A 23332-nucleotide genomic window follows, 5' to 3' on the forward strand; every position below is an offset into this window, starting at 1 on the left:
TTAAGCACAAATTAGAATTTTTGGAAGACTTGCATACATCACCATGAACTGGACAACTTCCCCATAAATTAAAACTTTGCTCTGTATTCTATAATAACCCATTTAGGAAAAAAAATTGAAGAAGAATAGAAAAATGTATATGGAAAATATTTTTAAATTAAAATCTTAAATGGCAAAAAATATAAACTTTTACTGATGAGACTAGTGGCAATGAAAAAAGTCTAATTTTCTATGTAGTACTGCATTTGGAATTTATACATAATTCAGTGAACCAGTATTTTCCAATGGCCAAAGCAAGATACACAATTATGTATAAATAAAAGACTACATAGACCAGTGGATTTTAATGTAATAGAGTTAGAGTAATAACAAACTTGCCTTCAAAATCACTGCAGACGGTGACTGCAGCCATGAAATAAAAAACGCTTGCTTGGAAGAAACGCATGACCAACTTAGTGTATTAAAAAGCAGAGACATTACTTTGCCGACAAAGGCCTGTACGGTCAAAGCTACAGTTTTTCCAGTAGTCATGTATGGATGTGAGAGTTGGACAGTAAAGAAGGCTGATTGCAGAACTGATGCTTTCTAATGGTGGTGCTGGAGAACCTTGAGAGTCCCGTGGTCTGCAAGGAGATCAAACCAATCAATCCTAAAGGAAATCAACCCTGAATATTCATTGGAGGGACTGATGCTGAAGCTGCAATACTTTGGCCACCTGATGTAAAGCACTGACTCATTGGAAAAGACCCTGATGCTGAGAAAGATTGAAGGCAGGAGGAGACAGGGACAACAGAGGGTGAGATGGTTGGATGGAGAGCATCACAGACTCAATGGACATAAGTTTGAGCAAGCTCTGGGAGAAGGTGGAAGACTGGGAAGCCTGGTGTGCTGCAGTCTGTGGGGTCAATAATAAGCATCAGACACAACTGAGTGACTGAACAACAACAACAAGAGTAATAAAAACTCATTGGTAAGAATCTGTAAGTTTCAACAAACTTTAAGAAATTATCACAGTAAATCTGCATTATGTATTGGCTGCTCCTACATCATTGCTGTAAGTGTCTTTAAATCTTTTGTCCATTTTTGTTAAGAGTTGTTTATGTTTTTACTGAGCTGTAAGGGTTCTTTAAATATTCTAGATAAAAGTTCTCTGTTTTCATATATTTTCACCAGGAGTATAGCTTGCATTTTTACTTTCTTATAATCCTTTGAAGAGGATTGAAGAGACTTTTAAATTTAATTGAAATCCACTTTAGCAATCGTTCTTGTGTGCTTCTTGATATTTGTTATATCTAAGAAATATTTCGGAGGAGGCAATGGCAACGCACTCCAGTACTCTTGCCTGGAGAATCCCATGGATGGAGGAGCCTGGTAGGCTGCGGTCCATGAGGTCACTAAGAGTCGGACACGACTGAGTGACTTCACTTTCACTTTTCACTTTCATGCATTGGAGAAGGAAATGGCAACCCACTCCAGTATTCTTGGCTGGAGAATCCCAGGGACAGAGGAGCCTGTTGGGCTGCCATCTATGGTGTCGCACAGAGTCGGACAAGACTGATGTGACTTAGCAGCAGCAGCAGCAAGAAATATTTAACTCAAGTTCATAAAGATTTTCTCTAATTTTTTGTTTCAGAATTTTATAGGTTTACTTTCTACATTAGGTCTACAGTATATTTCAAGTTAATTTTTGTGCCTATATGAGGAAAGGTCAAAATTCATTTTTTAAAACATGAATTGTTGCAAAACAGTCTTTCCTCCACTGAATTATCTTGGCATCTGTATTAGTTTCCCTATGGCTGTTATAATAAATTACCACAAATCTGATGGCTTAAAATAACAGAAATTTATTCTCTCACAATTTTGGAGGCCAGAAGGCTGAAACTACAGTGTCTATCAGTTCAGTTCAGTTCAGTCGCTCAGTCGTGTCCGACTCTTTGCGACCCCATGAATCGCAGCACGCCAGGCCTCCCTGTCCATCACCATCTCCCGGAGTTCACTCAGACTCACATCCATTGAGTCAGTGATGCCATCCAGCCATCTCATCCTCTGTCGTCCCCTTCTCCTCCTGCCCCCAATCCCTCCCAGCATCAGAGTCTTTTCCAATGAGTCAGCTCTTCGGATGAGGTGGCCAAAGTACTGAAGTTTCAGCTTTAGCATCATTCCTTCCAAAGAAATCCCAGGGTTGATCTCCTTCAGAATGGACTGGTTGGATCTCCTTGCAGTCCAAGGGACTTTCAAGAGTCTTCTCCAAGACCACAGTTCAAAAGCATCAATTCTTCGGCGTTCAGCCTTCTTTACAGTCCAACTCTCACATCCATACGTGACTACTGGAAAAACCATAGCCTTGACTAGACGGACTTTAGTTGGCAAAGTAATGTCTCTGCTTTTGAATATACTATCTAGGTTGGTCATAACTTTTCTTGCAAGGAGTAAGCGTCTTTTAATTTCATGGCTGCAATCACCATCTGCAGTGACTTTGGAGCCCCCTCCAAAAAAAGTCTGACACTGTTTCCACTGTTTCCCCATCTATTTCCCATGAAGTGATGGGACCAGATGCCATGATCTTTGTTTTCTGAATGTTGAGCTTTAAGCCAACTTTTTCACTCTCCTCTTTCACTTTCATCAAGAGGCTTTTTAGTTCCTCTTCACTTTCTGCCATAAGGGTGGTGTCATCTGCATATCTGAGGTTATTGATATTTCTCCCGGCAATCTTGATTCCAGCTTGTGTTTCTTCCAGTCCAGCATTTCTCATGATGTACTCTGCATAGAAGTTAAATAAGCAGGGTGACAATATACAGCCTTGACGTACTCCTTTTCCTATTTGGAACCAGTCTGTTGTTCCATGTCCAGTTCCAACTGTTGCTTCCTGACCTGCATACAGATTTCTCAAGAGGCAGATCAGTGGTCTGGTATTCCCATCTCTTAAAGAATTTTCCAGTTTATTGTGATCCACACAGTCAAAGGCTTTGGCATAGTCAATAAAGCAGAAATAGATGTTTTCCTGGAACTCTCTTGCTTTTTCCATGATCCAGTGGATGTTGGCAATTTGATCTCTGGTTCCTCTGCCTTTTCTAAAACTAGCTTGAACATCAGGAAGTTCACAGTTCACGTATTGCTGAAGCCTGGTGGCTTGGAGAGTTTTGAGCATTACTTTACTAGCGTGTGAGATGAGTGCAATTGTGCGGTAGTAAGACAATAGTTTGTAACATATTGAATAACATCCATATTTTAGTGCACATTGCATAATTCAACTATAAATGTTAGATAGGGAAATTTCCTATAGGTGCATGAACAAATTATGCCCAACTTAATAGCTTAAAACAACACTCATTTATTACTTTACAGTTTTAGAAGTCAGATATACAAAATGGGCCTCAGTGGGCTATAATTGTTCGTATGGTTTTATTTCTTCTGGAAGCTCTTGGCGAGAATCTCCTTCCTTGCCTTTTCAGCATCTGGAGGCCACCCACATTCCTTGGCTCATGAGCCACTTCTCTCTTCAAAGCCAGCAATGAAAAGTCTTCCTCAAGTTGCCATCTCTCTGATTATGACTTTTCAACCTCACTGTTCTCCATTTGGGGATATTTGTGATTACAGTGGGCTCACTCAAATAAGGGCGTCCCTGGTGGCTCAGCTGGTAAAGAATCTGCTTGCAGTGCAGGTCTGGGTTCGATTCCTGGGTTGAGATCCCCTGGGGAAGGGAAAGCCTACCCACTCCAGTATTCTGGCCTGGAGAATTCCATTTACTGTATAGTCCATGAGGTTGCAAAGAGTTGGACAGACGGAGCGACTTTAACTTTCACCCAAATAATCCAGGTTCATCTTTGTATTTTAAGCTCAACTGATTAACTAACTACCTCAATTCCAACTGGAACCTTAATACCATGTTTTCATGTAAGTTATCATATTCACAGATTGGGAAGTAGTCATCTTTGTGAGGATGAAATTACAGTGCCTATCGCATCCATTCATAAGGAACTTAGTTAACAATTCATAGGGAAATTAGGATGTCATCATTCTCTCTATAAATTGTGAAGTAGTTCAAGGGCAGTTATTATATTCTTTTACTAAAGGTAAAGTAACTGCACATCATTTTCAAGGTCAGGAAACATGTTCAACAGGAAAAAAATATGATCTCTAAGTTATAAAATATTTTAAGAGTAGGCTGCACTGTCAAGTATTTTGGACCATTTCTAGTCTTGAAGTATGTATTTCTCTACTTATTAGATTATTAAGTACAAATCTTATCCTTGTTTAGTAATTACAGTATCACATTTTTTTGCATATTTTACCAGTTAAGATTGATGACATCTTAAAGAATCACTCAGCACAGTGGCTGTGCATAATAAATACTAACTAAATAATTAAACATCTTATTATTCCTCATAGTCTTTTAGATAGGGTGGCAAAAAGTGAATGAGATAAAGAGTGTCCTTTCTAGTATCATGGCATAGGTGGAAGAACTGGGACCTCCAAACTTGTGCATTCATCGCAGTGAGTTAGTTATAGTTCCACAGAGAAACTAGTTTTTTGAAGCAATGCTTTCTAATAACATTAAACCCCCAAATATAATTGATTCAGCTCCTCCTTAATTCATTCAATATTTGATAGTATTAGAAGAAATGGAAATGTGCCAGAGAGGTTAAGTTATAGTCTACTTTGAATTAAATCTTCTGGAGTATTGAAAATAAAGTCTTTTATGAAGGATTGGGAAAGCTGATTTGTTCTTGCCTAGAATAATGATTTTATATATAGATGTCTGCTGTTCTCCTTATAGTCTTGAAATCTGTAGAAGCCACAACTCAAAATGACTCATCAAATGCCATGGTGACAGTGAACAGAAATATTTTGAAAGATATTACCTGAGGGGTTTTGCTCTGAGCCCAATTATAAGCAGACAGGCTTGGTCTGTGTGTTCCCAATGTATTATATGAATTGATGGCAGCACAGGGGCATAAAATACCAGCTAATTTGGTAGTACAGAGTCTACTAATTATAAAACAGTAAGTACTAAAGAAATACTTGTATGAAGGTAAAGTTATCTCAATTATCTGAAAATTCATGATGTATTTTGTGTGGATTAAGATAATTTTAATGCCATGATTTTATAGTTTTATTAAACATTGAACATATTCCTATAGCACTTGATTCAGTCAATTAAACACATTTAAGGAATACAAATTCATGTTAAACAAATAGAGAATTTAAGCATATTTGAAAATCAATGCATTTCCTCATTACTATTTTTGAAAAGTGTATCTACATTCATTAGTGTGAATAATCAGGACCAATTGTTCATGTGGATAATTTTACTTATTCCAAGCTACTGTATATTCGCAAAAACCTTTCACCTCTTTGTAACGGGACTGGATTCCTTTTTCAGATGTCTCAATCCAAGAGCAGTTTAAATAATGGGACGGAGTTTTCTAGTCGGGGAGACGGCTGCCTGCGTAGCTCATTTTTAAGTTCCAAGTCATTTCTCAAACTTGGGCCAACTACCCATATTTATTCTGTTTTCTCCTTATCTAAATTCTGGGGACCCTTTATTCTTTTTCCTTCCAGTCCTGCTATTACTCTGTAGTTACCTTGGGATTCCTCTCTCTTAACTAATGGTGAAATGAGACTAGATGCTTCTATCTTTTCCCTAACTCAGGGATCTTATAGGTACAAAGACCCCAAAATTTCCAGAGTTCCTCCAGGCTACAGTCTTCCTTACCACTTGCTGAATTTTCTCCTTGTCTAGGTCAAGCTGATTGATTGGATTTATAATGAAAGCTTAAAGGTAAGATTGTTGTTAGTATCTGTTTGCTAAGTTGTGTCCCACTCTTGCGACCCTGTGGACTGTAGCCTTGCTCCTCTGTCCATGGGATTTCCCAGGCAATAATACTGGAGTGGGTTGTCATTTCCTTCTCCAGGGGATCTTCCCAACACAGGGATAGAACCGGCGTTTCTTACGACTAACTTGCATCCCCTGGCAGATTCTTTACCACTAGTACCACCTGGGAAGCCCGGGTGTAAGATAGGGCCCCTTTAAAAAAGTGAATTCTTCAGGGAGATCATTTGTATCTTTGGATGAACCATTATACCAGTGCTTGCCCTTTGATTTCATGGGATGGACACACAGAAAATACTGGTATCTTTTTGGCATATATGCATGTATTCTCAGTGGCGTCCAAGTTTGCAACCCCTGGGACAACAGGCCACCAGGCTCCTCTGTCCATGGAATTTTGCAGGTAAAAGTACTGGAGTGGAATTTTGCAGGTAAGAATACTGGAGTGGGTAGCCATTTCCTACTCCAGGAGATCTTCTTAACCCAGGGATTGAACCCATGCCTCTGGTGTCTCTTGCATTGGCAGGCAGATTCTTTTCCACTGCACCACCTGGGAAGCCCTTGGTATCAGAGAAAACTGTGCTTATCCATGTCTAGAGGTAGTGAGTGCCCTAGGCCCTGCCCTGCTACTTTGAAGGAATAAACAACTTGAGCAGAGCTGTTACCTCTTCCCTTACCTACTGTTGGGAAGCTGTAATTTAGACAAAAGAACTACCTGTCTCTGGTTACTACCTTGGCACTCTCCCCCCTGCCCGGCTATAGGAATTCAGTGTTGCTACTGGTTCACGTCCTTCTTTTACAGTTTCCATGCTATCTCCCTAGCAGATGGAAGTGGAGCAGTAAGAGTTTCATTTCTCCTACTGAGATATTCTCAACTACTAAAGCACATTTGTGTAAACATCAACACACCACCATGGAAGCCAGGCTTTTGGACAAGACTTAGCTTCTGTTCTGAAATCAATAGGTTTTCCAAATTGATGTGTTTGCATTATGTCCAAGTTTACTTGTCAATGCTGAGGGTAGTGAAAGACAATTCCTGTAAGAAACTACTATTTGCAGAAGTACAAATCATCTTACTTTTATTCTGAGGATGTCTTGAGTCTCTTTATCCTGTAGGTCTCAGGTTAAATATAACCAAGGGGACTTCCCATCACAACCACCTGAGTGCCTCTGTCAGTCTCCCAGTTTGCTTGCCTTCCTATTTACTTGTTTCTGGTCTCTGAACCCTATCAGAGTTTAAGTTCCTTGAGAACAGGTACTGGGTCCATTTTGTTCACAGCTGTATCCCAGGTGCCTACAATAAAGGCTAGCACATAAAAAGAACCCAAATTTGCTGAATGAATGAAACTCATGACCTTTTTGTGAAGAGCATTTACTTGAGACATATTTTCAAATAAGGAAATTTTCTTTTTTTTTTTCCGGTTTATTTTATATATAAACCAAGGGATTGATTTCTGAGCCTCATTAATGTTGGGTGACATTTTTATATAAACTTTTCCTTCTTGTTACATGAAAGTTTAACTTTACTGTGTATTAACAAACCCTGCACCAACATATTACGGACCTTTGCCCATGTCCCTTCCACAATTTGGAAACTTTTGGCTTTTTCCCTCACACTGATTAGCTTGGGCCTCATGTACAAGCAAGCCACTAAATACATAATTGCAAAAGAAAAGCGCGAGGGTGCCCTATTTCAAAACCTAATTCCAAAGATGCAAGTCAGATGAAACTGACCCACATTTCCGTCAAGGGTTTATCCTAAGAGGCGAACTCTGGCCGCTGCAGCCAAGCTGGCCGACTGCCCATGAAGTACAGGACATAGCCTTCGTTTCCCGATTTTGGGTCGCGCTTACTTTCTAATTGTTCGGCAGGGCTGTGTGCGCGCACGAGACCGTGGACTCGGAGGTGCGCACTTCGGGGCGTAGCCGAGCCATTCAAACCAGCGAATCGGCGCTTCCCTAGTCCGGCCACCCCTGCCCGGTCTCAGCAGATGCTCCACGGGTGCGCACGAAACTCCCCGTTCCTGACCTTCCTCCTCCCCTCTCCGGATACCCGCACAGCTCGGGGCGGCCACTTCTACCCAGGAGGGGCTGAAGATGAAGTTGGCAAAACTGCTCGAGCTCTAGAGCGGAGAGCCGAAACGCCGCCGAGGGACACCCGGGCGCGCGGAGAGGGAGGCAAGTGGCCCCGCGCGAAGGGGGCGGGCCGGCTCGAGCGCTCGCATTTCCTGTGACAGGGGCTGCCCTAGCCGCTCCCTCTCCCGCGGGCGGCGGGACCATTTCCTGAATCGCTGAAGCGGAGGGAGGGCTGGGGTGCGGCCCTACCACGAGCGCAGAGGGCCGGGGGTGGCGGGGAAGGACAGGCGGAGGAACCGGAGGGCGACCGAGAACAGGGACGTTCTGCCGGGGCCGCGGCTCCCAGGTATTGCGCAGAGACCGGACTAATTCGGGCCAGAGCTCCTCCCGCAGGCGGGGCCGGTCGGCTGCCCGTCGGGCGCCGGAGCATCCCCCCTCCCCGCGAGCCCGACGTGGTTCGGCCCGAGAGGCCGGCGTCTCTCCCCCAGTTTGCCGTTCACCCGGAGCGCTCGGGACTTACCCGTAGTGGTGACGGCGGCAACATGTCTGTGGCGTTCGCGGCCCCGAGGCAGCGCGGCAAGGGGGAGATCACTCCCGCCGCGATTCAGAAGGTGAAGCCGCGCGGCGTCGGGGATGCCAGGCCCGGACCGCGTTGAGGAGGAACCCGGGGGTTGGGCTCGGGCCGGGCTTGTCGGCCGCGCCGGGGGCGGAGGCAGGCCTGCTGGGCTGGCGGGCGGGTGTGGGAACCTGAGCCGCGGGGCTGCGCCCGAGTGGGTGGCGGAGGGGGCGAACTGCTCCCCTCGCGGAGTCCTGCGCGCCCCCTCGGGCTCCTTCCTACGGGCACAAAAGCCCTAGTAACCGCCGCCCGATTTCTCTGGGGATGGGGCGGCGTTCGCACGGCGGGGCGCGTGCGCCCGGCGGCGGCGGCCGCGCGGGGCAGGGCTGTTTTCCGAGGCCCGCGCCCCCCGCGGTCCGCGCGTCGCTCCGGAGTTACTTTGGCGTCGCCCCGCCCCGCGCGGTGCGGCGGCCGCTCCGGGTCGACCCCACCGCGGTCCCCGGGGTGGTCCTAGGAGAAGTAGGAGCGCTGCTTGCTCTCGGTGCTCGGCTGCAAACTCCAGCCGAGTTGGGGAGCTCTCAGCAGAACTTGGGGAATGCTGCGGGAAACCTCGGCCGAGGCTCCGAGGCGGACGAGGGAGCACCCTCTAGACTTCGGGGTTCTCTCGGAGGCGCTTCTCCCCTCCGGATCCACCCCCGACCGATTTACAGCTGCAGCGCCAAGCGTAGGCGCCGAGGCTGCGGTGGTGAGCATGGTCCCTGCCTGCCTTCAGGGAGCTTAGGGTCGAGTGATGGAGACAGTCTGAGCCTCGTGATCAGTTTCAGAAGACGTGATACACACGCGGGGAGCTGCGCTGTGGCCGCGGTTACTTGCTAGTTGGGGACACAAAGGTTTCTTTATTGTTTTCTGCCCCTTGTTGCCTTTGAGCACTGCAGCATTCTGAATTTTAGTGAACCAGAGTTTGTAAAGTTATTTGCTAAATTTTGCAGTTTACCCTAAATAGTTTGGTTTTGTTTTATGCACCGGAATAAAGATCAAAACGGAAAAAAAAAAAAAAGTCAACTTTCAGGACTAGTCAAGACACCATCGTATGCCTGGTAGTTTATGTTAATAGGCTTCTGTTGACTCTCAGGCTCTTTACAGTGTGGCGTTTGACATTTGCCCAACTGTTGCTTTATTTATGAAGAGACACGCTTGGCATTGCCTGAAAATGCAGTGCTTTTTGTATAGCGTGCTGGGAGAAGTCTGCGACCTGGCAAACAGCTACGAGTACACGTACACAAAACGTGTTTCTGGAAGGCTTCACTTTTTGGACTGTAGAAAAGTTCTGAGTTTGTATTTCCTATGAAGAATTTTTCTTACCTACATCTTAAGATAATTTATCGTGGGTGACTAACTAAAGAGATGCTGATCAGTTAAAGTGTTCATCCTCAGCTCAGGAGAGAAAAAGGATCCCACATTAAGTGCCTGATTGTATAGCGTGAGGGAATGACGTTAGATACAAGACAAACCCAGACGTTCTAATGGTGAAGATTGTTAAACCGTGGAATCTACTGAGAAGATAGGTTGTGAAATCATTAGATTGGAGATTGTATTAAAACACATTCTAAAGACAATTTTTTTGGCATCTGATGAGTAGATATAAGAAGAAAACTGCAATTTTTTTTTTGAAGGGCATGTTAATGTTTTTTTTTTCCACCAAGTAAAGACATTCATATGCAGAAAAGAAGTCACACTTTTAAATGGATCTTCATGTTTAATTAAAAGAATTACATTAACTAAATTAATGAGAAAGAGTGGTTATGGTATTAAAGCTTTGAAATCCTGGAAGGGTGGGGGCGGTTTGAGGAGGAACATCTACTCCTGTCCCTTGATAAATCTGAGCCTTTGACATCTTGAGTGGTTTGCTCAGGATAGCTTGACAGTAAAACTGGCCTTTTAATTGCTACATCAGTGCTTTTTCCTCAGCACCACTCTGCTTAGATGCATTATTTAATCCTTAAAGCCAGTTTTGCTTTGAATTGTTTTCATAGTATGATAAATATATGCTTGTTTTTAAACTTTTGGGACGATTATAAGGTTGGCTCATAGGGTCTGTGGTTAATATAGTACTTACCGAGAAATTATTGGAATTATTGCATATTTGGAAAGTCACAAAACCATGCTGCATAAAACTGCTGGGAAAGATTGCGGGCAGCAGGAGAAGGAGGCGACAGAGGAAGAGATGGTTGGATGGTATCATGGACTCATGGGCACAAGTTTGAGCAAGCTCTGGGAGAGGGTGAAGGACAGGGAAGTTTGGTGTGCTGCAGTCCATGGGGTCTCAAAGAGTCAGACATGACTTAGTGACTGAACATCAACATAAAACTTGGAAGCTAGCCAGCTATCTCCTTAAGCCTCCTGTGCTGAAGTTTTCATCAGTTTACTTCATTCTGGATTAGGACAGATTAGCTTCTACTGCAGGGGGCACAGGTTCAATCCCTGATTGGGAACTAAGATCCCACAAGCTGGGTGGCAGTGGTTAAAAAAAAGAAATTAAAATTGTTGATTAAACATAACATCCCAAAGATATAAAATAAGATCTTTTATGCAGAGCTATATTGTAGGTATAAAAAAGAACTGTGGAGTCAGTTCCTGTATAGATAAACTTTTATAGAAATCTTAATTTTTTATTTTACTTGATGCATGAGACTTACAATAAACTTTTTTTACTTTTATTTCAGATGCTGGATGAAAATAACCATCTTATTCAGTGTATAATGGACTATCAGAATAAAGGAAAGACCTCAGAGTGTTCTCAGTAAGATTGATATGAAAGTTTTTTGGTATTTCTTTTTCTGTGTTGGTTAGTTTTTTTAACTTTCTTTTTAAGAATAGCTTTATTGAGATATAACTCACATACCATATAATTCACCTGTTTTAAAGTGTACAATTCAGTGGTTTTAAGTATATTCATAGAGTTTTACTGTTAATGCTTTGATCAATTTTAGAACATTTTCAACAGTCCGGAAAGAAACCCTATCATTAGCAGTCACTCCCCATTCTCACCTCCTAATGACACACCCCCTGATAACCACTAATTTGCTTTCTGTCTGTGTAGGTTTGCTCATTGTGGACACTTCATACAAATGAATTCATTCAGTACGTGACCTTTTTTGACTGCTTTCTTTTAGCATCGTGTTGTCAGGATTCATCCATGTTGAAGCTTATATCAGTATTTCCTTCCTTTTTATTGCTAAATAATCTTCCATGGCTCTACCACATTTTATTTATCTATCAGTGATGAACATTTGGATTGTTTCCAGTTCTTGACTATGATGAGTGATGCTGTGGACATTTGTGTGCAATTTTTTGTGTGACTTTTCTTGATTTTTGTAAAAGAAAAATTTGTTACCTGGGCTGGAGGATGTATCAGTTTTTTCCTTACACTTCTTATCCTGTGTTATAAATGACTTCGGATTTCTATAGTCGGACTTTTGGAGCAGTTAGATCTTCACATTCATAGTTACATGCATATTTTGTTTACTCTTGAACAGGATAGGTTTAAACTACACAAGTGTACTCACATGGATTTTTTTTTCCCAGTGTAGATGTACTGCCGTGCTATATGACCTGCAGTTGGTTGAATACAGCGATGCGAGACCATGAGAGACTGAGGGCAAGCTGTAGGGTTATACTTGGATTTTTAACTGCAGGTGGCTCAGTGTTTTCATCCCTTTTGTACAAAGGTCAACTGTATGCGGTTGAGAATATAAAGTTTATATCTAATAAATAGAAAATTATCACTCATAAGAACTAAACTACTTGTTTTAAAGTAATGATGTGTTTGAAATAAATAGTACCCTATATCTAGTAGGATCTGATAGAGTGGAACAAATTGAATATTTTATCAAAAAACTGTTCTAAAAACAGTACTGTCAGCAGAAATATATTGCAAGCCGCATAAGTCATTCTACATTTGCTTTTGTGTGTGTGTGAGTCAGTCAGTTGTGTCTGACTCTTTGCGACCTCATGGAATGTACCCCACAGGCTCCTCTGTCCAAAGGATTCTCCAGGCAAAAATACGGGAGTAGAGAGCTATTCCCTTCTCCAGGGGATCTTCCTGACCCAGGAATTAACCTGGGTCTCTTGCATTGCAGGCAGATTCTTTACCATCTCAGCCACCAGTAGGCACATTATACAAGTAAAAAGAAACTGGTGAAATTAATTTTAATAATATCTTACTTAACTCATTTTTTCTAAAATATCACTTCAATATATAACCAGTATAAAAATACTAATCAGTTAATTTATGTTCTTTTGTTTCATGCCAAGTCTTTGAAATCTACTGTGCATCTGATTCTACTACATCATTTTGTGCTAGCCTCAAGTTCAGTGTGTCTAGTGGCTACCGTATTGGACAACTCAGTTCTGAGTACTTTTCTCCCACTCTTGTTTTGGTATTCATCCATTTCCTGGAGATCTCACTGGTCTGCTCTCAGGAAGGTGTTTTTCAGCAATCCTGGATCTGTGTGGCTTTCATGCTGTGCTGATTAGCCCTTTTCCTAATTTTGATCCCTTCTTCATGACTTCTCCATGACTCTTTCCCCTTTGCTTAAAATTATTTTTGAATTAAAATCATAAAGCATAAAAGTTTGTAGAGATGAAACTTTGTAAAAATTTTATTTATTTTAATTGGAAGGTAGTTACAGTATTGTGATGTTTTTTGCCATACATCAATGTGAATCAGCCATAGGCATACACTTCTTAGTTCTCACTCTTTTATCTCTAGTCTCCATAGAGGTAACTACTTAGAGTGTTTTAGTTCTGTCTTTCCAAACATTTTTCTGTGCATTTACAAATATGTGCTCATACTTATATAGACACATTCAGACATTTTGTTTTTAATAGGTTAGAGTTTTATAAAAGGAATGGCTGGGTCAAAAACTGTGCTGAGTCTCCAAATTACTTGATTGTATTGTATTGGTTTGCCTTCCTCCAACTAGGTTTCAGAGACCTAGTTTTCAACCATGTCTGCCAGCAGTGGATAGTGGCCATCTTAAAAATTTTTTTTCATAGATTGTTGAAGAACGGTATCTCTTCCTAAAAGTTTAAAAAATAATTTCGATTTTACAAAAAACGTTTCAAAGATAGTAGAAGAAATTCCTGTGTGTCCTTCCCTGAAATTCCTCAAATGATAATGTATTAGTCACCTTGCTATGACATTCATTTCTTCCCTACATAGTTTTTCTGAAACATTTGAGAAAAAGTTACAGGCATGATTCTCTCTCACTTTTATAGTATCTGTGTGTATTTCATAACATATTTCATGAAAACAGGCACAACTTCTTAAGAGTCTAATTGTTCAAATCAAGATTCAACACTGTTGTCTAGTTTCCAACTTTTTAGAAATTTTTCCAGTTTTCCCGTTAGTGTATTTGCTCAGGTCCACAGATTGGTACAGGATCAGATGATATGTTTGGGTTGGTCTCAGAGTACTGTCGTCTGGACCTGTCCTTCAGTTTATCTGTTCTCTCATGATGTTTACATTGTTGAAGAGTACAGGCCGGTTGTGTGGTATGTCCCTCACTGTGGAGTTTGACTGCTGTTGCTCCTTGAGGAGATCCGTGTTTACATACTTCCGCTTTCTCAGTGCATCTGCGGTAGCTGTGTGACCGTGGTTTGTCCCAGGATTCATGATAACTTTGGCCACTTTGTTAAGGTGCCGTCATGTCTGCCAAGATTTTCACTATAAAGTTACTATTTTTCCTTTATAATTCCTACCTGTGTTTTGGGGAGATACCTTGAGACACATGTAACACTGTTTCTTAGCCTATTTCTACACGTTCATTGTAACATCTACCAGTGATTCTTGGGGGCTTCCCTGGTGACTGGTAAAGAACCCACCTGCCAATGCAGGAGATGGGGGTTCAGTCTCGGCTGGGAAGATATCCTGGAGAAGGAAATGGCAACCCACTTCAGTATTGTCTGGGAAATCCCTGCCAGCTCCTCAGTCCATGGGGTCGCAAAAGAGTCGAACACGACTTAGTGACTAAACAGCAATAGACTTAGTGACTAAACACCCGTAACAACAACAGTTCTTAACTCAAAACAGTTACTGCTGTGTTGATTGCCAAAAGGTGACAGAGTCTATCTTTCCTTCTATGTTGTAAGGAAGAAATTTCCAAAGCCCCGCTCCCATTCGTTCATTGATTGATTTATATCTGAATGGACTTAAGGATTTTTATTGTATCCTCTGGATTATAATTTGTTAGTCTATATGTTTTCTTTTTCAAATTGTCCCAAATGCTGGCCACTGGCAGCCCTTCAAGCGGGCTTCTTGATACAGCTCTTATTATTTTTTGAGCATTTACAGAATTTTATTGCGTGACAGAATGTTCCAGGCTTATCTTGTACTTTGTTTTCTGCCCCAGTCTGGAATCATCCATTTCTCCAGGCCCTTGTTCTTTTTTTGGAAAATAATATTCAGAAATTAAGATCTGAATTCTAGGGTATCTTATTTCCTAATCATTTGTGCATTTTGCATTTTATGTCACCACTGCCATTTCTTTTACGTATATTTTCTTTGATGAATCTTGCCTGTTTATATGTGAAAAATGCTTCTAAGAAATACCAGTGAAGCTACTTCCTTAGCTTAACTGTGGCTGATCATCAGTTGTCAGGAGGTCACTACCTCAAGTCGGCTGTGGAATAGTAATGGCTGTGAGGCCCTGATGAGAATAATCGTTTTCACTTGTGGCTTTTTCTTTTCACTACCTTCATCCAGCACCTCCGCCGGTCCACATTCCCCACCCTCCCCCAAGCCCCTGGTAACCATGGACCTAATCTCTTCTCCGTGAGTTTGTTTTCGAAGTATAACTGACCTATAACACTGTGTTAGTTCCTGATGCACAGCATAGTGATTTGATCCTTCTGTACATTACAAACTGATCACCACACCTGTGACTTTAAAATGCCAGGCAGAGCCGACGGTATAGGGTTGGTTCAGTTTCCTATAGGCCTTGGCAGTAAGTGACGGGGATGAGACGTGTTCAGATCTAGAACCCTCTTTTCCAACCTGTTGGCAAAAGTTCATCCTGTCTTATTCTTTATATTCTCAGCATTTTCGTGTATGTCGTCATTTTCCTCTTTCTCTGCCTATTGGGATAGACCTCATTTGCTCACATAGATATATCTGCTATAAATGAGGCCTAAATGGATTTAGGTAGAATCTTAAATTCTGCCCTTTCTCTTGTATTGAATTTCATTCTTAGAGTTTTCCAGGTACTCTTTATTTCTCAAGTTGTCAGAATTGGTTTGGGAGTGAAGAGAAAAGAAATCTCTCCTCTCAATGTTAATAAATGTTCTTGTTTCTCACAGGAGGAGAAGCGAAAGGAAATAGATACGTCAATGACAACCATTTGGGAATTGACAATTCAATTTTAATTAAACAGTTCCTTAAGATGTGATAACTGCCTCAAGCAGTTATTTGTAAATAAAAAATAACTTTATTTTTATGAACACAGTATATACATTGTAGAAAATTAGGAAACACGGATATATGAAATTTAGAGAATGAGCACCATATTCTCATCACCTAAAGATTTTTTGCTGATTACATCAACTCCATGGATGGTAGCCCGCTAGGCTCTTCTGCCCGTGGAATTTTCCAGGCTGGAATACTGGAGTGAGTTTCCTTTCCTTCTTCAAGGGATCTTCCTGATCCAGGGATCAAACCTGTATCTACTGTGTCTCCTCTTTGGCAAGAGGATCCTTTACCACTAGAGCCACCTGGGAAGCTCTGTGTGTGTATGCTACTCTTTCCTTATCTACATACATACATTCATACACACAGTCATATAAGTCAGTGCATCACTGTTGAGCTTGTACACCCAGCTCCTCTTCGCTTTAAATTCTGACAACGTATATGTAAGAATATATTATTGCTCTCTCGTGGTGTTTGGTTTGAGCATTTTCTAAATGATTCCGTATATTTGCTTAAATCAGCCCTTTTTTTTTTCAGGGAGATTGCATCTATTTCAGAATGTGTTATAAACAATTCTCAAATGGAAAATTTGTGTTCATCATAATATAAATGAATTTTGTTTAAAATCTTTAGTTATGAAGATAACTTTTATTCTGTACATTGTATTCCTATTAACCTATAAATATATCTTCATAGCTTCTAGGTAAAGATTTCTTTTTCAAAATGAAATCTCATGATTTTTTATTCATTTTATAATTATATCAATAAATTCAATAGTGGTTATTTAACTTTTTTCAAGGTAATTGATGTAGTGGCTTTTAGTGGAATCTTTGGGAAGTGAACTGCCTCTCATTTAATAGGTTAATAATTAAGCATATTTGGAAATACCTGCGAGTATTTATTAGGCAGTTACCATCATCAAATGGGGCTTCCCTGGTAGTTCAGGGGTTAAAGCATCTGCCTGCAATGCGGGAGACCGGGGTTCGATCCCTGGGTTGGGAAGATCCCCTGGAGAAGGAAATGGCAACCCTCTCCAGTATTCTTGCCTGGAGAATCCCATGGATGGAGGAGCCTGGTGGGCTACAGTCCACGGGGTCGCAAAGAGTCGGACACGACTGAGCGACTTCACTCACTTCACATCATCAAATATAAGATGTTGAATATGTTTTATATCTGCCCTTTGTTTATGTACTGTTTTCTTATATAAAATATACTGCTTTAGAAATTATAAGCATATACATTAAAAACTGCTTCAGTGATAAATTAGTAGTATTTATAGAATAAAAAAAGTTTCTCAGAAGAATATTTGTAGAAGAATTGAGAATAAGCTTATTTGGTGAGTGCTGTAAGAAAATGCAGTTTTACCAGAAAGAAAACTTAATGAAGTTACTTACAAAAGACCCATTAAAATTTTTCATTTTTACCTATCCCTTTATATTAGATAAGAAGATTTGGCTGTTGGGATGGTTGTAGCAATTTGATTGTGTTCTGTGGATTTGATTAACATTGTATCAGCATTCATTTCCTCCTTATGATGGTTGTACTGTAGTTGTGTAAGGGAATATCCTTGTTTTGGGGAAACTGACAATGTAGTATTAGGAGTGATGAGTATTATGTCGGTAACTGACTCTCAGATGGCTTTGGAAAAAAGTGTGTAGTTGCATGCATGTGTATGTTGATTTGTGTGTTTAGAGGTAGTATGAGACAAATGCAAAATGCTGACAGTTGGGGAGTGTGGGAGAAAGATATTTGGGAGTTCTTCGTATTCTTGAATTTGGGATTATTTCAAGATTAAAAATTAAGATTTGAAAGTTAGGGAAATGTTTGAAAATATTTGCTAAAAGATGCTGTATTTGAAGATATTTAGAGCTACAAGCACTTGATAGATCCAAGTGGGTCCTCAGGAGCATGGCAGATTAAATATTTAATACTGATTTGCTGAGTACCAGTATCCATGACTACAGTTTTTCTTAAAGGGTCATAAGTAAGCCGTAGTTCTTAGTAACATTGGCATTTTTATTTTTGATAGAGTAGTCAGCAAATCTCATATCTGAGTACGTGTATTAGAGCTTTACCAGTACTCAGAAAAAGAGGAAAACTTGAAGGAGTAGCTTGGAGTGCATTATATGTTCTAGTTAGAAATGGCTGGTTGGTTTTTTAAAAATGGCAAGATTGTGGAACCCTGCACCTTAAATTCCACTTAAGATCCCTATGGAATAATGAAGTAGTTCCAGCTGGTGGTGCCTGTCAGTGCTGTTTGAAGAATTTCAGTGGTATAATTATGAATTATGAATAACTGCAAAATATTATTTCTTGGTCCTTCTTTGTATAAGGGTCATTGTAACAATATCACATGTGATTGAGCACCGTAGCGTATAATATATGTGACGAGGAACGTAAAGAACTTGTAGACTTGTTTTTAAACAACAATAAAAAAATAGTAACAAAGGGAAACAAGGAAACCTTGGGAAGTGTTAGGTATGTCTTACCTCCGTAGTAGTGATATTTTCACAGGTGTTCATGTATGTCCAGACATCAAATGGTACATATTAAATATGTGAAGTTCTTTATAAATATCAGTTATAACTCAATAAATCTAAAAAAACCAAACAAACTACAAAAGCATAATCTTGTTAGTTAAAAAACTTCAAGTTCAGTGAGAAATAAGTTTGTTCCCCACTAAATAAAAAAGTAATGAAACCAGTTTTTCTAACAGGAAGAAGAGTTCACTAGTTTTTCTAACAGCAAAGAATTTGCTAGGATTCCTTTTATGGTGTCTGTTTTAGAAAATTACTGCATTTGGGAACTGCATTAGAAGGCTTTATTTAGCAGAATAAAGGTGTTTTTTACTTATTTCATAATTTTAATTTATTTACTGTTTATTAGTAAATGAAATTCTAAAAGAATAATGGTCTGATGCAGATTTTAAGTTTGTATTTTGTGTGTTTACCAACACTAGTAATTGAATCACTGCTAATTTCAGTCTGGTTTCATTGGAATTAATTTTTAAAATTATGAAGAGAGGCTTAGCAAAAATTATTCATAAGTAAATAAAATAGCAATAAACGTGTTTAACCACTTCATGCCAATAACGAGAGTTTGCTTTATTTTTTAAAGTTAATTCGTAATGGTGTTGGTGTCCTGTTCTTTACTCCATCTCAGTGCTTTAGCTTGTAACTTTTTTTTTGTAATTCAGTTCAGTTGCTCAGTCATGTCCGACTCTTTGTGACCCCATGAACCACAGCATGCCAGGCCTCCCTGTCCATCACCAGCTCCTGGAGTTTACCCAAACTCATGTCCGTTGAGTCGGTGATGCCATCCAGCCATCTCATCGTTTGTTGTCCCCTTCTTCTCCCGCCTTCAGTCTTTCCCAGCATCAAGGTCTTTTCAGATGAGTCAGCTCTTCGCATCAGGTGGCCAAAGTATTGGAGTTTCAGCTTCAACATCAGTCTTTCCAAATGAATATTCAGGACGGATCTCCTTCAGAATGGACTGGTTGGATCACCTTGCAGTCCAAGGGACTCTCAGGAGTCTTCTCCAACACCACATTTCAAAAGCATCAATTCTTCAGCGCTCAGCTTGCTTTGTAGTCCAACTCTCTACTACTGGAAAAACCATAGCCTTGATGAGACGCACCTTTGTTAGCAAAGTAATGTCTCTGCTTTTTAATTGGAGACACCTATTTATTGTCCTCTCGGAGAAGGCGATGGCACCCCACTCCAGTACTCTTGCCTGAAGAATCCCATGGACAGAGGAGCCTGGTGGGCTGCAGTCCATGGAGTCGCGAAGAGTCAGACACGACTGAGTGACTTCACTTCCACTTTTCACTTTCCTGCATTGGAGAAGGAAATGGCAACCCACTCCAGTGTTCTTGCCTGGAGAATCCCAGGGACGGCGGAGCCTGGTGGGCTGCTGTCTGTGGGGTGGCACAGAGTCGGACACGACTGAAGTGACTTAGCAGCAGTAGCATTTATTGTCCTCTATATGCTAAGTCCTAATAGTTGGGCAGCACAGCTACAGCAGGCCTAAATTATTGGTCACTGCTGTGGGAATGAGGATAAAAAAATGCGTGGTTTCCACCTCCTTTCTGACATTTTAACGGAGTGTGTTGACTGTACTTGACTTTGAGGTTTTTGGCAACACAAAAATGGCAGAGGAAAGGAAATAAGCACATCAGTTTTGTTGACTCCTTCATCCTAGATCTCTTTGTAAATGGATTGGGTTAGCCGAAAAGTTCGTTTGGATTTTCCCCTAAGGTGTTATATATAATATGGAAAAACCCGAACGAACTTTTTGGCCAACCCAGTAGTTTGTATGGAGCCCTTACCTGTCTTAGTATTCCATTTTCTATGCTGTACAATCTTATACAAGGTATTAACCTTTCTAAACCTCAATTTCCTCATCTGTAAAATGGAGAAAATAAGAACCTTTACCTCCTAGTGTTGGTTTGATACTTAAAGCATGTTTAAGTATCTAGCACGTGATGAGAGCCCTGTGTTTATTTTTGTCTTTGAATGTACTTATTTGCAGTTATTTTGCAGAACTAGGAAAAAATTGAAGTGCTGCTGATGTTCATGTAACAGAAATCTCTTACTAAAAACTTGAGAAATAGAATGCTGTTTGTGTGTAAGCAGATAGGAAGAAAATGATGTTTTAATATTGACATTTGTTTTGTTTTAATAGGTATCAACAGATGCTGCATACCAACTTGGTCTACCTTGCTACAATAGCAGATTCTAATCAGAACATGCAGTCTCTCTTACCAGCAGTAAGTACCTTTAAAATAGTGGGAAGTGTAGATAATTTGTGTAGAGTTCTATACAGAAGGACCGATTTTTGTTGAGTGATTCTGAAATTTGTTTAGGAAATCCTGCCCTCCTCTGAGAACATGAAGATATTCGTTTACATGATCTATCAGCTTTAATCTTTTGCCTTCATATTTAATTTGAATTAATTCAGCTAGAATTGATTCGCTGCCCAAGGAAGTTACAGCTATCCATCTATTCATTCACCCATCCACCTACCTATTTATTCATTTATTTTGATGTATAATCACACAAACTATTTAGGAACAGATCTATAATATTTTAAAGCAGATCCCTATCCATCATGTATGTAATTTAATATGCATCTCTAGCAGATAAGGACTGATATCCCACGTAACAAACTTAGCCAGAATCTCTTAATGTCTTATAATAATCAGGATGTTTTCAGTTTTCCCCAGTTATATAAAAATAATTCGAATGTTTTGCCGGTTGTTTGCCACAAAATCCAAACAAGGCCCACTCTTTGCTTTGGTTGATCTGTGTCTTAGATCTTTTTTAACCTGTATCAGTTTTTTTCATTCTCCATTTACTTATTGAAGAAAGAGGGTCACTTATTTTGTAGAATTTCTCGCATTCTGGATTTGGCTGTTTGTAGCCTCATGATCCTTTAACATGTTCCTCCATCTCATTTCTGTTTCCTCTAAATTGATAATTTATAGATGGAGAGGCTCGGCTATAATTAGATTTAGTTTTATGTTGACTATTTCATGGATTGCACCATGTGAGTGTTGCTGTTGTATCTTGTTAGGAGGAACATATTTTATTGTCCCATTTTTAGTGATGTTAAGATTGATCAATGCTCACAGTTGATACCAGTTTCATCAGTCCATTATAAAGTTCCTCATCTACCTTTCAGTTAATGGGTTTATCAGTCATTGGTGCTCGTTGGTTGGGTCCGTTGTTTCCTAGGATCTAAGAATGATAAATTTCTCATTTTACAGTTCTTCCTGCATTGTACTTGTTCTAAAAAGGAAAATTTCAGCAAACATTTGGTTATCTTGAAATAGAGTTCCTATGGGAAAGTCGTGATAAAGTCTTGATTCTCTTCTTTATCAATTTTTTAATCAATTTAATCAGTTTTCAGAATAACAAGTTGGTCTGTGGCAACTTGAAAGGATGACCAAGGATTTTGTCTTTGTTTTTATTATTATCTGAACTTCACATTTCTATATTTTTAATGTGTTTAAATCCATTGAGACACTGTGACGCTCAAGTTTTCTCACCTTTTTGTCGGTGGGAATCCCTTCCTTTGGCTTTTGTGTCCTGCTGACACGGTTCCAGTATTCTTGTAGAGCTTATTTGCTTTAGAATTTGTGAGAGAGATCAGACTGACTATATTTCTGCCCCAGAACTATTCTGCCCCAGCTGTTTTTTCAGCTAGCCTTTTTTCCTGTGGGAGTTGATATTTAGAGACCACAATGTGGATGTTTGGGGCATTTGTTATTACTGAGTTTGGTTGTTCTTCAGTCGCTGAGTTGTGCTTGACTCTTTGCGACCCCGCTGCAGCCCATCAGGCTTTCTTGTCCTTCACTATGTTGGAGTTTTCTCAGACTCATGTCCATTGAGTTGGTGGTGCCATCCAATCATCTCATCCTCTGTCGCCCCCTTCTCCTACCCTCAGTCTTTCCCAGCATCAGGGTCTTTTCCAATGAGTTGGCTCTTTGCATCAGGTGGCCACAGTATTGGAGCTTCAGCATCAGTCCTTCGAATGAATGGAGCATTTTCAGTGAACAGAGATAGTAAACATTTTTTTTTTTAAATAAAGGAAATATTAGTGATATTTTTCACCTCAGGAAAGGGTTTTTTTTTTAAACGTAGCTTTAATTTTGTATATTAGTGTCTCTTCTTTTTCTAAAAATCTTGATATCTTAGCAACTTTATAGTCACTTGTTTTCTTTGTATGACTATATATGTAACATAATTTCAATATAGCAATATCAAGGTTGCCACTAACAATAATAGGCTTGTCCTTAAGCTATATCTCACTAAGGGTATATAATGAATATATTTTGTTTTGAATCTGAAATAATGAGATTTTTTTTTTTTTACCATAATCTTGATTACCAGCTAGTATGAGGAACAGGTTTGATTTCGTTTGTTTCCAGGTAGATAATTCTCTTGCAGCATTATCTGTTGGGAAAACAAAGCAAAATATCTTTTCTCTACTTCTGTCATGACACGTATATCATATATCAGATGCCCGTATACCTGGGGGTCTGTTCTGTTCCATTGGCTGGTTTTAATGATTTCCTCTGTCCTGTCACACTTGTCATAGTCAAGACTTGTAATAAGTCTTGATGTATATTAGAGAAGTTCTTTATTTCTTCCTGTGTTCCTTTTTTTTTTTTCCCAAGACTATCTTGGGTACTGGTCCTTCGCATTTCCTTATACACTTGAACTTATCAGTGTGTTCACTATAATCCCACTGTGATTTTCACTGAGATGACTTTGACTGTCAGTCAGTTTGGGGAGAATTGATGTCTCTGCAATACTGAGTCTTTCAAATCATGATTATTGCATATGTTTTGATTTATTTAGTCCTTTACTCCTGTCAATGAAGTTTTGTGATTTTCCTGGAGA

The 23332-nt window shown here is 40.1% G+C and overlaps 2 protein-coding genes across 9 annotated transcripts in view; one reads left to right on the forward strand and one right to left on the reverse strand.

Annotated features, from left to right (window-relative positions):
* The window catches only part of PSMA8 (proteasome 20S subunit alpha 8), a 42391-nt gene extending 33510 nt beyond the window's left edge, over positions 1-8881 (reverse strand). The window contains exon 1 of the mRNA XM_069569223.1: positions 8426-8881. Coding sequence (XP_069425324.1) covers positions 8426-8449 — 24 coding nt within the window. The 5' untranslated portion in view covers positions 8450-8881. The remainder of the gene's footprint in view (positions 1-8425) is intronic.
* The window catches only part of SS18 (SS18 subunit of BAF chromatin remodeling complex), a 72503-nt gene continuing 56961 nt past the window's right edge, over positions 7791-23332 (forward strand). For 2 of the 8 annotated variants that reach the window (XM_069569214.1, XM_069569217.1), the window contains exons 1-3: positions 8361-8516; positions 11185-11261; positions 20610-20694. In XM_069569214.1, the coding sequence (XP_069425315.1) occupies positions 8448-8516; positions 11185-11261; positions 20610-20694 (231 nt within the window). In that variant the 5' untranslated portion in view covers positions 8361-8447. Of the gene's footprint in view, positions 8008-8101; positions 8252-8360; positions 8517-11184; positions 11287-20609; positions 20695-23332 lie in introns of those variants that run through there. The other 6 variants (XM_069569215.1, XM_069569219.1, XM_069569220.1 and 3 more) reach the window with 6 other exon arrangements.

The sequence above is a fragment of the Ovis canadensis genome, chromosome 23 (genome assembly GCF_042477335.2).
Source record: "Ovis canadensis isolate MfBH-ARS-UI-01 breed Bighorn chromosome 23, ARS-UI_OviCan_v2, whole genome shotgun sequence".
Classification (NCBI taxonomy): domain Eukaryota; kingdom Metazoa; phylum Chordata; class Mammalia; order Artiodactyla; family Bovidae; genus Ovis; species Ovis canadensis.